The following is a 17,171-nucleotide window of genomic DNA, read 5'->3' as shown; positions in this document are numbered from 1 at the left end:
GCAACCCAAAGAGGAAGGAGGAAAACCAGATTGGAAGCCAGAGGAATGGCTCTACCTGCTGTGATGGAGGCTGAGAATTTGTGAAGGCCGAGGAGTGTCCACTGGAGTCAGGGAAAAGGTTACTAGGTGGAGGCTGTTTCTGGGACATAGTGGGGACAGCCTGATACCAGACCACAGGAGGGATGGGAGTGGAAGCAGTAGAGAAAGCCACAGATAGGAGAGGACTCCTGAAAAGTCTGTGAGCAGGAGGGTGAGGCCCAGGATGGAGGGTTTATTTTGGAAGGCAGAACACTGGTGGGAAGAAGTCAGAAGGAGCAGTCATAGCCACTGGGAAAGAAGATGGCGCTGGGCAGCAGTGCTGGTTCCCTAGTCTGCCTTCAGAAACTCCGGGGTGGGGTGGGGTTGTCTACTCCAGGCCCCACCTGGAGGCTCTGAGTTCCAGGGAGAGAGAGGTGGCAGCATAGCTGGGCAAGGTCTGGCCTCTCAGTCTTCACCTCTCTGCCTGCCTGGGTTCCGATCAAACCCTTTGCACACTGACCTACTTCTGGAGTTCCCCAAGCTGAACCAATCCCTGCCAGCCTGTCTGGCCTGCAGTGGGCCTAGGCGTGGTTATTTCTTCCTGCAGGAGGCTATGCTGGCCTGGGCCACCAGGGACTAGAGGACTCAGAACTGCCTCTGCAGAGATAGATTGAAGTGCTCACCTGTGAAGTTAAAGAAGACAGGGTTGGCCCCCTCTCCTGTATCCCTGCGGATGGGTAGGGAGAGGGGCAAGGGAGGACAGAGGAGTCCTGGATGGAATTCCAGAAGTCCTGGGCAGTGCTCTTACCTTCTGTCTGTCTGATCCTGGGCGAGTCACCTGACTCCCTGAGAAGGAGTACCCCCATCTGGGCATGACCCATGACAGCTGCTGGCAGAGCTGTGAGAACTGAGCAAGCAGTCGTCTTGGTCCTTGTGTGTGTGGTGTGTCTGCTGGCGGGCATGGCAGAACCAGGAGAAAGGAGACTCCATGTACCTGGGGAACCAGGGGTCCTGGTACGCAGAAAAGAGGCACTTCCAAGGATGGCCTGGGAGGGGCCAGGGGATGACAAGCCCGCCTGCGCTGGGGCTCCTGCCAGCCCAGGCCCTTCCGGCTCCGGAGAGGCAAGGGTGGGGAAACTAACCAAAAAGGCCAGTGCTTCTTCCTGTCCCCTGGAAAGGCAGAATTGGGCAGTTTAAGTCAGAACGAAGACCAGAACTCACCTCTTGGAGCCTTCCGGAGAAATAGCTGACCGTGAGGATCCCTTTCAGGGATTAGTCTCCACTTGGAGACAGCTTTCCCGCGGCGCCAGGGCGGAGCTGAGCTCCAGATGTCCAGGCGTACACAGCTGTAGGGTCACGTGGCAGCGGCCCTGGCCCCCCTTCCTGCCAACGTTGCATTTGGCCCAAGCCCCGTCCATGGCCGCCCTTGGGACCCTGCGTTGAGCCCCGGAGGCCCCGGCATCCGGGGCCGCGCCACTCCCAAGGGCAGAAGGTGTGTCAGGATCCCAAGGACCGCCGTGGTGGGTAGGGATGGTTGGAAGGGATTCGGCCTCGGCGCGGGAAGGGGGTGGGGCCGAGGCTCCGCGTCTCTCGCCCCGGCTCTGGGGCACTGTCCTGGGCCGGAGCTGAGAGGGTGGCAGACGACTAAGAGGAGGAACCTCTTGTCCTTTCAGGGTGTCTATCCCAGTGGGGGGAGTTAGGGTCCAAAACAGGAGGACCCCGGAGGGGGGTGAACGACCAGTAGCCGGAGACCCCTGGCCTGTGGCCTCCCGCGGCCTCCCCTCCGGGAGAGCGGGGCGGTAGCCCCCGCCGCTGTTAGCTTCCACGTCGCGAGCCCCTGACTGAGTCTCTCCGCAGGGGGCGCGAGCGCCGGCCAGGCTGACATGAGGCGGAGGCTGCGCCTACGCCGAGAAGCGTTGCTCACGCTGCTCCTCGGCGCCACCCTCGGCCTCCTGCTCTACGCGCAGCAAGAAGGCGCGGCCCCGACGACGAGCGCGCCGCGAGCACAAGGGAGGGCGGCGCCGTGGCCCACCCCAGGGCTCCGTGTATTTCAGGCCCCGGACACGGGTGCAGCCCCTCCGGCCTACGAAGGGGATACGCCGGAGCCGCCCACGCCCACGGGACCCTTTGACTTCGGCCGCTATCTGCGCGCCAAAGACCAGCGGCGCTTCCCTCTCCTCATTAATCAGCCGCACAAGTGCCAAGGAAATGGCGCGTTCCCCCGCGGACCCGACCTGCTCATCGCCGTCAAGTCGGTGGCGGCGGACTTCGAGCGGCGCCAGGCCGTGCGCCAGACGTGGGGCGCTGAGGGGCGTGTGCAGGGGGCGCTAGTGCGCAGGGTGTTCTTGCTGGGCGTACCCAGGGGCACAGGCACAGTCGCAGGTGAGGCGGAAGCGGGCACTCAAACGCACTGGAGCGCCCTGCTGCGTGCCGAGAGCCGCGCGTACGCGGACATCCTGCTCTGGGCCTTCGACGACACTTTCTTCAACCTAACGCTCAAGGAGATCCACTTTCTGGCCTGGGCCTCGGACTACTGCCCTGACGTGCGCTTCGTTTTTAAAGGCGACGCCGACGTGTTCGTGCACGTGGGAAACCTGCTGGAGTTCCTGGCGCCGAGGGACCCGGCGCAGGACCTGCTTGCAGGTGACGTGATCGTGCAGGCGCGGCCAATCCGCGTGCGGGCCAGCAAGTACTACATCCCAGAGGCTGTGTACGGCCTGCCAGCCTACCCGGCCTACGCAGGCGGCGGCGGCTTCGTGCTTTCGGGGGCCACGCTGCGCCGCCTGGCCGGTGCCTGCGCGCAGGTTGAGCTCTTCCCCATCGACGACGTCTTTCTGGGCATGTGTCTACAGCGCCTGCGCCTCACGCCTGAGCCTCATCCTGCTTTCCGCACTTTTGGCATCCCTCGACCTTCAGCCGCACCGCACCTCCACACCTTCGACCCCTGCTTTTATCGCGAGCTGGTTGTAGTGCACGGGCTCTCAGCTGCTGACATATGGCTTATGTGGCACCTGCTGCACGGGCCGAACGGGCCAGCCTGTGCGCGTCCATGGCCTGTTCCTGCTGGCCCTTTCCAGTGGGGCCCCTAGCCTCCTATCACAGCTCTAAGCCCCCCTCATTCAGACCCAGTATATAAGTGGGAGGTAGCTTGAAGGGTAGGTTCCCCAGGTGGGTTAGTGCTGTGTATGTGGTTCTTCCCCATAAAGGGGTATCCAGGTGTCTGTCTTCAGAAGGCCCAGGGAATGAAGACTGAGCTTGGCTCCTGCTGACCCTCTCTACTGGGCCATGACCTGGAACCAATCCGATGGTGGCACTTTTGAGATAGCCAGGGCTGAGGTGGTGAAGAACCAGGCTCTTTGCCAAGCAGGTGAATATGCTTGGTCCTCCGAGCAGGGATGTGTGAGTGTATGTATGGGGGGAGGGGTGGCGGCAGAGGCTCATGAAGTCTAACCATGCTCCTTAGTTTAGAACCCCTAGAGTGATGCCAACAAATGCAGGTCTTTCTCAAGACTGGACCCCACAGGAAGGGATAAAAGGCCTGGCCTCAGTCCTCATGGAACCGGCAGCGATTCTGCCACAGCTCAGTCTGAAAGTAGGTGTTTTGCTTCCTGTCTGCCCCTCCAGTTTGAATTGGTCTTAGCCCTGTCTAGGTCTTTAGATCTGCTTTCCTGGGGCCAGCCCCTCCTGAGCCCTGGACTAGGTGGAACACCTGGGATGGAGGCACACGGACTGGGCACACTGTTCTACCTGAAGTCTCTCCCCACCTCCAGCTACCCACAGGAGAAGAACCTACACCCATGTACCTATGCCAGTCTCCCACTGGAGTCTGTGCTGCCCCCTTCAGAGAAGCCAGGGAACCTCTTCTAAGATGAAATCAGCTGTAAAATTCCCCATCTTCAACCACCCCCTTTCTCAAAAACAAACAAACAAAAAAACACCAATGCCCCCAGGCTTATTTAGTACAAACATCCCAGCATCAGCACATGGGGAGCTGTTGCTGAGGGCACAGGTCTTTTATTGGAGGAGGGGTATGGGTAGGGCATGAGGAAGATTCCCCCATTCTAGGAGGATGGGAAGAGTCCTGGCTGCCCCACAGTGGGATGTGTGGGGGTCTCTGGCCAGGCCACCATCCACACGGGAAGACACTAATCAGTCACGAAGTCATGGGAACATCACACAAGAGCCTGGGGCTGGTCCCCCGCACATTCATTGTTAAACTATACAGGATGAGGCTGTACATGAATTAATTACAAAAGAGTCATATTTACAAAAATATGTACACACATTTGAAAAACCTCACAAAATTGTCATCTATGTATCACAAGTTGCTAGACCAAAATATTAAAAATGGGATAAAATTATACATTTCTCTTCTCAATTCTTTTCAAAAGGATTAATATTTTTAAAGCACATATGCTTCTTTCCTTAGCAAGTCCCATGAAGAGGGAGCAGCCCAGCCCTCCACGAGCCCCAGAGGCCTTGAGCCGTGTGAAAGGGCCCGGCCGGGGGACACTGCCCAGAGTCAGGGCAGGAGAGCCAAGCCCACAGTGCAGAACAGAACGCTGAAACACACAAAAAAGGAGCAAGATGTCTTTGGCTAAAACTTTGGCATTAAATAAAACAGGCAAACAGAATGGAAACATGCAGCCCCACCAGCAACGTTGGGGCAAAGCAGGGGAACAGGTGACCTTGAAGGCTTGCTCCAAGACAGGTAGAGCCAGGCCTGGGCACATACCTTGATGGTAGAAAGTTGTGTTTCAACCACTTGGGTGTGCCTACTGGGCTTGGCAGGGAGCGCGTGCAAGAAAGAAACAGGGAAGGGCAGGTGGGCCACCTTGGCCACAGCCAGCTCATCAAGTAACTAAAGTGGATGTAGTGCAAAAGTCGCAACCAAGTACTATGGACAGGCTACCTGCTTGCCTTAAAGGTCACGTGGCAATGTTGGGCCAAAGGCAGGACCGTGTCCTTGTCTGGGTGCCTGTGTTCTCAGCCATAGAAAAGTCCCAAGTTTTCCCAATGTGTGTGGGACAAAGAGACAGAACTCTGTCTCCTTACATGTTAGTTGAGAGCTCCTGGCTCCAGGTATCAAGGCTCAGAGTTTGTGCTTCTCTTTGCAGTCTGTGTCCCCTGTTGGCACCAGCAGGCTGAGAACGGACTGAGGAATATCTGGGCCTCTTACCCCATGGCAGAGTGCCCAGCCTGAGCCCCACCTCAAAACACAACAGCCCTTCCACACTGGCAAGATGTCCAAGAAAACCCACGGGGTGGCCCACTGAACAGGATGCAATGCACAGTTCCACGGGGCAGAGGGGCAAGGGTCATGACGTTCCTAGGGGAGCTCCGCGGTTCTCAGGTGGGCACCAGGTCTGGGGGGGCCATAAAGGGTCACCGAGGCAATGTGGTTGTTCTGCATGACCTGGCGTAAGAAGAGGACAGTGAGGCGAGGGGGAGGAGTCGAAGGGATGTAAGCACAGCAAAACTCCCACAAAACCCCCAGTGGGATCAGTCCTGCGCTGTGATAGAAGAGAAGGCACGTGAGGCAGCACCTGTGTGTGCAACACACTTGCACATGGGGCTGGACTGACCCCTCCACACCCCCCAGGCTTGTGTTAAGGGTCATCTCTGCCCTTGTGTCTACCTGTTCCTCCGGGACACATAAACCTCACCATACCCATCTGTCCAGCCCTTCTGGAACTGCTAGGGGTCTGCTGAAGGTATGGCAACCAGATGGGAAAGCAGGGGCACCCCATTCTTCTCCCAGCCAGTGGGGCCTCAAGAGCCACTCGCCCCACCACACATTCATTCATATGGCATTTAAAGAACCCCCCCAATTCCCGCAGACAGAGCCCCACTTGCCCTGCAGTTCCCTTTGCTATTGTACTCATGTTTTCAAATATAAATGTGGGCTCCCCATTTCCCCTCATCTTGTTGGATGAGCCTGCCCAGCAGGCCCTTCAGGCCTTTCCTAATCTCTCTCCCCCATCACTTGCCTGTCCTTGACATGATCACCAGCCACTCAACCCCCAGGGCTTACCTCAAAGATCATCCGCTGAAGACCAAAGCAGAATGTGGAGCCAAAAGGGTTGGTGTTGTTTGGGGATGAGGACCTGAGGCCGGGGAAGCCAGAATTAGAGGGGCAGACAGAGACCTAGGCCAGCTGGGGCATCCAGTTCCCTTTGGGGTAGGGGCTGTTAGCCAGTGGTCCCTCGGGGCTCTGAGTGTGTTTCCCACACGGGTTCTTGAGGTCCGAGGCACAGTGATTGATCTCCCTCAAGCACCAAATTCTATGCAATCCAGCTGGCACAGAAGGGTATTATGTAATTGGACTGGAGTGTACAAAGTCAGGAGAGAGAGGGCACCTCAGACAGCAGGGCAACCAGTTACTGGGCTGTGAACTAAAGCAGGTAGCAGGTGTGATGGGGACAGCTAGTCAAACTGCCTCCCTCTCTGAGTAACTGGAGGTAGGAGGGAGAGGGGCAGCTATCCCAGGGGCAGCCCCTCTGGTTGCAAGTAAATGTGCAGAACTGTTGGCTGAGTTCTAACTCACAGGGCTGGGGCAGGAAGCATGTGGCAACATCAGAAATTCCTGCCAGTTTTAAGCCATACCCACTGCTAGGGTTCCCGGTCATTCTGGGTGGGGAGGAGGTGGGTGGGGGGATCAGAAAGTAACCCCCACTCACCTGTGCAGGACCACAGGCTTCTCCACAGGGTGTCCCAGGAGCTCCTGGATGTTGTCCCACTAAAAGAGGGATGAGGGTGACAGGGGATTAGTAGGGACTCGACCCCACTATGACCAATGGCTGGCCCAAAGGACACAGGCACCCAGACTGTTGGCAGGCTCATACCCTCCTCATTTTCAGACTGTCAGGTGGGAAAAATAGCAGCTCACCTTGCTGTAGGTTGTGCATGTTTCTGTCTGACCCTCTGTGTTCTCTGAAAAGAGAACACAGCATGGTTGGTAGCTGGCCTGGCCTGGATTCAATTCCACATCTGCTCAGATAGATGGCTCAGCCCACCTGCGACCCCAGCCCTCGCCGCACTATGCACTGGGCTTGAAGTTTGGAAACCAACAATCCCACAGGCACAGGATAAGACCTTAAGGGCTTCCAAAAGACTACAGACCAAGAACCACGTGGCCCCCAGAACCAAGAGCCCAACCCAGAGGAGCTGAGGCTCTGAGGAGAAGCAGGTGGGCAAAGAGTCCTCACATCCAACCACTGCCACCCTCTCTGCTTGGATCATCATCTCTTTGAAGCATGAGAGACTGACTCTAAAACCCTTTCCTTACCCTGAGTACACTGACTACTCACCTCTCTTTACGGTTAGGGGGATCTTGAACTCACAGCGGTGATAACTAGAGAGAGAAGGGAGACGGGTAAAGGTGGGACCCCTTGGGAGACCTGACCACCCCCACATCTCAACTCTGCATCCCAGGAAGAACAGGATCGAGCACACCTGCTCAAAGCCCTGGAGAGGCCAGATTTGGGCCCTAGAGTCAAAACAGAAAGGGCACAGCCGGGGGGCTCTGAAGACCCTATCACCTCAGATAAGAGGCCAAGCTTTCTGAATCCATTTCTCTATTTGTGAAATGGGTATAAATGGAGAGATATAAGGTAATGGACACTGTACCAGGAACAGAAAACACTCACGAAATCATTTACTTTTCATGAATTAGCAAACATCCAAGGCCGCAAGCTCTCTTTCCTGGAGGGGCAGGTGCAGGAATACTCACATATTAAAATTATAATGTCCAGGGTAATTGGTATGCAGGACAAACTTCTTCACTTTGTGTGTATTCGCATCAAAGAGAATGTCCTGGGATAGAAAACAAGGATGCTCAAGTGGGTAAAGTTACTGAGGCGGGCAGGGGGCTTTCGAGGACATGTCCTACTCGAAGACACCCACTCCACAATGGGGATGCCCTTGGGGAACAGCTCTGACCCAAACAACAACCAAAGGGACAGCTGAGGCCTAGCACAATGCGACGATGACACACACCCAACCATCTCCAGGCCTCCTCATTCCAAACCTTGTACCAGTAGGCCCCACAGGCAGAGGGCTACAGCTCCCACTGCTTGGGAACTCAAACATGGTCAGGGAGATCTTCCCTGACAAAAAGCACCAGATTAAAAATGTAACTGAGCACAGATTTTGCCTTAAAAGCTAATAAGAAGATTCAGGGCCCCCCTGACTGTCAAGGGGCTCAGGGAAGCTGGTTGTTCTGAAAGCCAGGACCTGCCAGATCCTTCTGGCTTCCACAGGCCAGCACAGTTAAAGCTGCAAGTGTACACACAGGCCTGCCCAGCACACTGCACACCCCCAGGGAAATGGAACAGTTCTCTAAGGAATCACAGCTTACCACTCCGAGAGTGAAGTAGTTAAAAAAGTAGTCATTGCACTTGGATGGAACTTGCTTATGAGGAGAAGGAGAATGAATCTTCATCTGTTGGGGAAAAAATAATAATGAATTAAAATCCAATCCATTAATACAGCTCTTGGATGAAATGAGTCTACAAGTTGTGTTTCTTGTATGATAGTCATCTGTTGGGTAAGCAAGAGCATGAGAGTCCCTGATGCTGGTGCTGAACAACCCAGACGGCTTCGGTTGACTTTAGACTGGGCCCTGGTCTCCAAGGAAAGGGAGGACAATCTGATCAACAGGGGTCAGAAGACAGCTTTCAATTTACTTCTCCATCAGTTTTTTACTTTTTTTCCATTAGCTTTAATAGAACAGGTTCTATGGGAAAACAGCAGTTCATATTTATTCACTATTAAGTTCAAGTTGATTAAATAAAAAGAGCAAGATCACCTATTCACTTTATAAACACACTTCCCCTACCTTATCTTCTGACTTGTAGAAGACCTTGTGTGGAGAGCCAAGCATGCTAAGAACATCTTGACAGGAATCACCAAAATACACTGAGCGTTCAAATACCCGCATCTTGGCATCTGCTAGCAGGCCAGGTCCACAACCTGCAGAGAATAAGTAGAGGTGGTCAGGTTCCCAGTCAGGGCATGGAACCCTGCGGCCCAGGGTCCGGAGCCCCAGAGAGGCCAGTGGCTGCATGCTGCATTACCAGGTTTGGCTGAGGGGCAAGACCGCATGTAAGTAGAAATACCAGGTCACCAGGACTTGAGATGCTACAGGAGATCACTCTCTACTCAAAATAATGCCAGAGACTCACTCAATCCCATAGAAGTAACATGGAGCTCTGGAAATGTCACTCACTGACTCACCTAATACTTAGTCATTGACACCCTGGGCTAGGACAGACACTCTGCTAGATGCTAAGGGAACAACGGTGAGAAAAACAGGTGCAATCTCTGCCCACGTTGGAGCTCACGGTGTAAAGCTTCACCATCACACAACTGTGGTACAACAAACAGCAGCATAGGTGCTATGGAAATATACACATGGGTGCCATTATCTCCTGCCACTTTCCGGTTCCCAACAAGACAGAGGATTTACGATAACAAGTACTTCTCAGTGGTAACCCCCAACCTGAGACTGGACCGGAAGATCACTCTATAAAAGAGCCAAGAGCTAAGCACCCATTAACTTACTCCCTAACTCTACAAACACTAACACCCAACAAGAGACAAACCAGGAAAGTGGGTGAAAATGGAAAACCTGATTTGCCAAAGCTTTCTTCTTTGGGAACAATCTTTAAACTCTGACTTTGTCTAATACATTTAAAAAATGATTCTAGTTAAATACACACACACACACACACACGTGGTTGTGGAATAGCAACGAACATACCAACAGTAAAATTTCCCTCATTCTGTGGATGGGAAGACAGAGTGTTTTGCCCAAAATTATAAAAGGAAGCTAAGAATCCGAGGAGGAATAATTTCTGGTACCATGATAATCACCACTATCACCTTACTCTGCATAGGGCTTTACAGCTGACAAAGCTCTTTCTTGTACAATAAAAGCTGTTTCAAATCCCACTCCTCACACACACAGACAAAGCTGTGTGTAAATCAGGGGAAAAAAGCATAGTTCACATTAACTTCCGTGTATAAATCCTGCAAACAGGAGACGGCAAGAGTTAACATCAACATTCTAGGAATCAGTGAACTAAGATGGACTGGAATGGGTGAATTTAATTCAGATGACCATTATATATACTACTGTGGGCAGGAATCCCTTAGAAGAAATGGAGTAGCTATCATGGTCAACAAAAGAGTCTGAAATGCAGTACTTGGATGCAATCTCCAAAATGACAGAATGATCTCTGTTCATTTCCAAGGCAAACCATTCAATATCACAGTAATCCAAGTCTATGCCCCGACCAGTAATGCCGAAGAAGCTGAACAGTTCTATGACGACCTACAAGACCTTCTAGAACTAACACCCAAAAAAGATGTCCTTTTCATTATAGGGGACTGGAATGCAAAAGTAGGAAGTCAAGAAACACCTGGAGTAACAGGCAAATTTGGCCTTGGAGTACAGAATGAAGCAGGGCAAAGGCTAATAGAGTTCACCAAGAGAATGCACTGGTCATAGCAAACACCCTCTTCCAACAACACAAGAGAAGACTCTACACATGGACATCACCAGATGGTCAACACTGAAATCAGATTGATTATATTCTTTGCAGCCAAAGATGGAGAAGCTCTATATAGTCAGCAAATACAAGACTGGGAGCTGACTGTGGCTCAGATCAGAACTCCTTATTGCCAAATTCAGACTGAAATTGAAGAAAGTGGAGAAAACCACTACACCATTCAGGTATGACCTAAATCAAATCCCTTATGATTATACAGTGAAAGTGAGAAATAGATTTAAGGGACTAGATCTGACAGACAGAATGCCTGATGAACTATGGATGGAGGTTTGTGACATTGTACAGGAAACAGGAATCAAGATCATCCCCAAGAAAAAGAAATGCAAAAAAGCAAAATGGCTGTCTGGGGAGGCCTTACAAATAGCTGTGAAAAGAAGGGAAGCAAAAAGCAAAGGAGAAAAGGCAAGATATAAACATCTGAATGCAGAGTTCCAAAGAATAGCAAGGAGAGATAAGAAAGCCTTCCTCAGTGATCAATGCAAAGAAATAGAGGAAAACAACAGAATGGGAAAGACTAGAGATCTCTTCAAGATAATTAGAGATACCAAGGGAACATTTCATGCAAAGATGGGCTCGATAAAGGACAGAAATGGTAGGGACCTAACAGAAGCAGAAGATATTAAGAAGAGGTAGCAAGAATACACAGAAGAACTGTACAAAATAGAGCTTCACGACCCAGATAATCATGATGGTGTGATCACTCACCAAGAGCCAGACATCCTAGAATGTGAAGTCAAGTGGGCCTTAGGAAGCATCACTACGAACAAAGCTAGGGGAGGTGATGGAATTCCAGTTGAGTTATTTCAAATCCTGGAAGATGATACTGTGAAAGTGCTGCACTCAATATGCCAGCAAATTTGGAAAACTCAGCAGTGGCCACAGGACTGGAAAAGGTCAGTTTTCATTCCCATCCCAAAGAAAGGCAATGCCAAAGAATGCTCAAACTACCACACAATTGCACTCATCTCACACGCTAGTAAAGTAATGCTCAAAATTCTCCAAGCCATGCTTCAGCAATACGTGAACCGTGAACTTCCAGATGTTCAAGCTGGATTTAGAAAAGGCAGAGGAACCAGAGATCAAATTGCCAACATCCGCTGGATCGTGGAAAAAGCAAGAGAGTTCCAGAAAAACATCTATTTCTGCTTTACTGACTATGCCAAAGCCTTTGACTGTGTGGATCACAATAAACTGTGGAAAATTCTGAAAGCGATGGGAATACCAGACCACCTGCCCTGTCTCTTGAGAAACCTGTATGCAGGTCGGGAAGCAACAGTTAGAACTGGACATGGAACAACAGACTGGTTCCAAATAGGAAAAGGAGTACGTCAAGGCTGTATATTGTCACCCTGCTTATTTAACTTCTATGCAGGGTACATCATGAGAAACGCTGGGCTGGAGGAAGCACAAGCTGGAATCAAGATTGCCGGCAGAAATATCAATAACCTCAGATATGCAGATGACTCCACCCTTAAGGCAGAAAGTGAAGAGGAGCTAGAGAGCCTCTTGATAAAAGTGAAAGAGGAGAGTGAAAAGGTTGGCTTAAAGCTCAACATTCGGAAAACTAAGATCATGGCATCCGGAGCCATCACTTCATGGGAAGCAGATGGGGAAACAGTGGAAACAGTGTCAGACTTTATTTTTGGGGGCTCCAAAATCACTGCAGATGGTGATTGAAGCCATGAAATTAAAAGACGCTTACTCCTTGGAAGGAAAGTTATGACCAACCTAGAGAGCATATTGAAAAGCAGAAACATTACTTTGTCAACGAAGGTCCATCTAGTCAAGGCTATGGTTTTTCCAGTGGTCATGTATGGATGTGAGAGTTGGACTGTGAAGAAAGCTGAGCACTGAAGAATTGATGCTTTTGAACTGTGGTGTTGGAGAAGACTCTTGAGAGTGCCTTGGACTGCAAGGAGAACAGTCCATCCTAAAGGAGATCAGTCCTGAATATTCCTTGGAAGGACTGATGCTGAAGCTGAAACTCCAATACTTTGGCCACCTGATGTGAAGAACTGACTCATTTGAAAAGACCCTGATGCTGGGAAAGATTGAGGGCAGGAGATGAAGGGGACGACAGAGGATGAGACGGTTGGATGGTATCACTGACTCAATGGACATGGCTTTGGGTGAACTCCAGGAGTTGGTGATGGACAGGGAGGCCTGGCATGCTGCGGTTCATGGGGTCACAAAGAGTTGGGCATGACTGAGGGACTGAACTGAACTGAACTGATAAATCCTGCACTTAGGTAAGCATGGGTGACCTATGGAAACCACTGAAAGTCCTGTCAAGCTAGACTGGGTGCCCAAAGTCTGCAAGTACCAGATCCTTGTGAATGTCCACACAGGGCGGTACGGGAGGCACCCTTCTTGTCTCACTTTCTTGTCTCACTCTATCTGAAGTAAAGGTACCCTTAGTTTCTCAGGGAGACTATTTTAGTTTCTGATTCCTTTGAGTGAGGGAATCATTACTGTGGGGATCAAGACAGTTGAATGGCATCACTGTAGTCACTCTCCACAGGAACTCTTAGTGAGTACGGGGTGGGATAATAACTTAGTGAGGTCTTGACTTAAGGTGTTTCCCCCACTGATCTTGTAGGCAGTGTGATGTGACTGCTGGGACTGTCCTGTCAGGGTGGTGGTCAGAACTGGCTGAGACCCCCTACTCTCAACAGGCTCCTCTTGCTGTCACCTGGTATACTTACACCACCCTTGATTACCCCACTGCTTCAAGCAGCAATCCTCCTGAGACGACCTCAACTTCTTTTTTGAGATGCCACATCTCAATTCTTTAAAAAACTACAGTATAAGCACAATGCTCCTTTAAGTAGCTGGTGTTCTGCCATGGCTAGAAAACCACATTTTAAGAAATTTATAACCTGGAGTCTTTGAACTGTCTAATTGTTCAGGGGAGTGAGTTTACAATTTACTTGCTAGATTATTAGCAGTTGAGAACTGATGCCCCAGACACTGAGGGAAGACCCCAGCTTATAAACAAAGGCTGGCTAGACTATGAGCTCCATGAAGGCATAGGCTCCTTCATGGAGCTCACAGTCCCCAGGTCATCTTTACAGAGGCAAACTCCACACTGGATGATCTTTGTATCCCTAAGCATAATCCAAAGTTCGAAGGAGCTGAGACTGTCCACACAAGAAAATCACAGGATGAGGTGTGGATCCTAGAGAGACTGGCTACTGAAGGCAGCAATTCTTTTTGTTTGCTATCAGCAAAACTGAGCAGGGTATGGCCAAATCACAATTCAACAAGTTCCTCTTGCCAGTCTACTCTGCGAAATGAGCACAAATGGTGGAAAATGAGAGAACACGCAACACTGAGCCTGTAAGATACACCTCTAGGACCCGGGCACCACTGCAAAACTAAGTACACAGAGACTGATGTACATGTCAAGGGAAGCAGTTTTACTGTCATTTATAAGACCTGCTCAAAATAAAACTATGTCTTATTCCTTCACAAACAAACTAAAACTTCTAACCATAAACGTCAGCACCATTTGTCTTCTACCAACTATCCCTAAGGACGTGGGATTTTAGACCATCTCGACAAGGCTATAATGGAGAACCCACCACCCCAAAGCCAGGAACTGACCTGCGGCAAGGAGGCGGAGTCGTAAACCTGAGGGTCCAGTTCCATCCCGGAGAACATCCACACTCTCAGCATACACGTTGCCCAGGAAACAGCTCAGGGGCATCACGGGCGCCCTGGGGGCAGGCACAGAGTGAGCAGAGACTTTGTCCTCCCTCCCAGGGAGCCCATGGCCTTAGCATGAAGCCTGTGCTCCCCCACACATACTTGGTATCCTGTAGGCTGTTCCCACTGTAGATATACATTCGTTTCACAGTTGCTCCGTGGGGTATCTGAAGAGAAGCCAGACCATGGGCAAAATTGGGCTGCAAACACAGGATAAATGTTTTACTAAAAGCACACTGCAGGCCCTGGCATTTTCCCAATACTCATGGTCTTCGAGAACTGGCCAGTCACCAAAGTAGGGAATTTAGAAGAGGAATATCTCAGTTTCAGACACAACTGTACTACTGGTACTTCCTTATTTGGTACGCATTTTCTGTATCCATTTTCTCACTGGGTATTGTTATCTTCAGTGTGGAATGGTTTCTGAGAAACTTTGAAATTTGCTCATTTTATTTATCAAGGTATTAAAAAAAAAGAACTGGCCAGGTCAAAGCACAGTCTGATCTGTCTCCAAGTCAAAAAATTCACTAAACCATGCAAGTTCACCTTTAATTTTACTTAGTTTTCCTTTCCTTCATCAGGGAGAAAATGTAGAAATGCCTTCTTTAATAAAATATAAAACTTACAAAAAACTATCATTTCATAACACTAAGGATGCCATTGTCGAAGGATGAATTCTCTCAAATTCTAGGCCACTGAGAAAAACTGTGGTGATTTGGAGTTTTAAAGCACACGACATAGATTTCCCTCTGAAGAGCGAGCTCGACCTCACTTCAGTTGGAAGCGCCCTCCTCCTGGGAATGCCAGCCTGGGCTTTGTTCTGTCAACTTCACCCACTGTACCCCCAAGTGGCCTCTGAAGACCCCAGAGATTAAGGGAACCAAAGGAAGGGTACCTATCCAGCCTCCTCCAATGGTACTGTCTTCTGCCCCCTATCACCGGGGCACTGGACAATAAAGATAAGGGAAAGAAAAAGGCTAACCTCATACTTGGGAGCCTCGGTCCAGGAATCTAGCTGAAAAGAGAAAGACAATCCTCTGAAGTTGAGGTGGAAGAGCTGCTCAGCAGAGTTGTACACTGTGGAAGTGGGGAGAAGAAAATGACAAGGTTGAATGGCATCCGAAGCTGTGAACACAAACCAGCCTGACAGGGAATAATGACTGGTGGTGACTGGCAAAACTTTCATTGTGTCTCATTTCTGAACTGACTTACTTGGCTGAAAACCATGGGAGAGAGCTTTCCTTCACACCCAAGTACCGGCCCCCAAATCTGATAGGAGCTTTGAGGTTGGGGCTGGCATGGCACCACTTGCCAGATTTATTACTATTGGCTGCTACAGATGACCAGAGGAATCAGATGGACTGGGCTTACCTCCAGGATGGGTTGCACCAAAAGACTGGTCAATCTGCTCAATGGTGGGAGCTATGGCTTGAGAATTGAAATGCACGCCACTGAAAAACAAAGATGCTTTTTAATACCAGGCTTGTAGGATGCACTCACAGGTCATTAGAGACGGTGGCTGGAAGAGTTACTCTTAAAATACATGGGAGTTGAGTTTATAATTATATAAAAATAAAGGTTTAACTATAGAACTTTTAAATAAGAGACAATTAATGAGGTCAGAAATAGTCAATTCTCCTGAGGCTGATACAGAGGATTAGCCCTCTAGGACCTCCCAAGACATCTATGGTGACCAGACCCAGTTCAGAAGGAAGTAAATCCAGCCTTAGCCCCATGGCATTTGGACTTGGATAAGGAATAGTCATAGAAATAGACATTGTTAATGTGTTTTCTCAGAATGCCTATGAGTAGTTTGTCTTGAAAAGGAACTTTCTTAAAAGGGGGATGAACATTTTAAATGTAGGATACAGCCAAGCAAGGCAGCTTGTTTTCCTAAAAAGCAGAAGAACCAGCACTCATCAGCTGGGTGAATGGGTAAGTGGATGGGGAGGAATGATCCCAAGTAAAGGAAAAATAGCTGGGAGGGGGTGGGCTTGGGAGCAAAGAGGAGCATATGATTTCAGATGATGAGCACGAAGATAAGTCATTTCTAACTTTAAGGAGAATGCTTAAAGGTTAAGAATATTTTTTAAAAAAATGAGTATCACTTATGGAACACCTCTTCATTTTAAACATGTTATTAAGTATAGTTAATTTACAATATTGTGTTAATTTCTGCAATACAGCAAAGTGATTTAATTATATATATATATATTATTTTTCACATTCTTTCCATTATGGTTTATTACAGGATATTGAAAATAGTTTCCCATGCTACACAGTAGGACCTTGCTGTTTATCTAGTCTGTATATAACAGTTAGCATCTAGAGCACCTCTGTTTTTAACCAGGCACTGCGCTATATGCTTTATCAGCATTATCTCATTTAGTTTTCCTAACTCAGCAGCCAGATGTATGCTTTCACTTCTCTGATGAAAAAACAAGCTCAAAGAGGTTAAGTGACTTGCCTAATTTTGCAGAGTAATAAAATGAAGTCATAACTCAAACCCAGGGCAGCCTGACTCTTGACCCCTCGCTAACCCACCAGTGACTCTTAAGAAGGTAAAGAGAAGCTAGACCTTGAGGTACGGAATGCCCCATCAAGACTAAGAGATAACCAGAATTTGTAGGGGTCAGTGCTATTATGCATCTGGTTTATCCACTTCTCTATCGGCAGATATTGCTTGAAACAATCCAGGAACTGATCCCTTTGATATCCTCAAAAAAGGAAGCTTGTTAACGAAGCTTACTGAACAGAATATTCTAGATGCCAGCACAGCAACTTACCATATGGGGGCTGAAATATTTGTGCACCATAGAGGCTATTCCCATTTTCATTCTAAAAAGCAGATTTTGCCCCCCTACCTCGCTC

The 17,171-nt window shown here is 49.7% G+C and overlaps 2 protein-coding genes across 4 annotated transcripts in view; one reads left to right on the top strand and one right to left on the bottom strand.

Annotated features, from left to right (window-relative positions):
• The first annotated feature begins 1,901 nt into the window (after positions 1–1,901).
• On the top strand, positions 1,902–4,379 carry B3GNT9 (UDP-GlcNAc:betaGal beta-1,3-N-acetylglucosaminyltransferase 9). The gene has a single exon (XM_061387559.1). The coding sequence runs from the start codon at positions 1,902–1,904 to the stop codon at positions 3,105–3,107; it is 1,206 nt and encodes a 401-aa protein (XP_061243543.1). The 3' UTR covers positions 3,108–4,379.
• Positions 3,971–17,171, bottom strand: part of PHAF1 (phagosome assembly factor 1) — a 29,456-nt gene continuing 16,255 nt past the window's right edge. For all 3 annotated transcript variants that reach the window (XM_061387556.1, XM_061387557.1, XM_061387558.1), the window contains exons 6-17: positions 15,672–15,751; positions 15,283–15,377; positions 14,403–14,500; positions 14,199–14,311; positions 8,858–8,991; positions 8,378–8,461; positions 7,751–7,833; positions 7,329–7,372; positions 6,908–6,951; positions 6,699–6,757; positions 6,053–6,125; positions 3,971–5,434 (exon numbers count right to left, since the gene is read on the bottom strand). In XM_061387556.1, coding sequence (XP_061243540.1) covers positions 5,348–5,434; positions 6,053–6,125; positions 6,699–6,757; positions 6,908–6,951; positions 7,329–7,372; positions 7,751–7,833; positions 8,378–8,461; positions 8,858–8,991; positions 14,199–14,311; positions 14,403–14,500; positions 15,283–15,377; positions 15,672–15,751 — 994 coding nt within the window. In that variant the 3' untranslated portion in view covers positions 3,971–5,347. The remainder of the gene's footprint in view (positions 5,435–6,052; positions 6,126–6,698; positions 6,758–6,907; positions 6,952–7,328; positions 7,373–7,750; positions 7,834–8,377; positions 8,462–8,857; positions 8,992–14,198; positions 14,312–14,402; positions 14,501–15,282; positions 15,378–15,671; positions 15,752–17,171) is intronic.

The sequence above is a fragment of the Bos javanicus genome, chromosome 18 (genome assembly GCF_032452875.1).
Source record: "Bos javanicus breed banteng chromosome 18, ARS-OSU_banteng_1.0, whole genome shotgun sequence".
NCBI lineage: Eukaryota > Metazoa > Chordata > Mammalia > Artiodactyla > Bovidae > Bos > Bos javanicus.
The sequence above is the reverse complement of the archived record's forward strand: the minus strand, read 5'-3'. Positions and strand labels throughout refer to the sequence as shown.

Bases quoted from the DNA above. Each gene is read 5' to 3' on its own strand.
- B3GNT9 (XM_061387559.1), top strand. From the start codon at position 1,902: ATGAGGCGGAGGCTGCGCCTACGCCGAGAAGCGTTGCTCACGCTGCTC.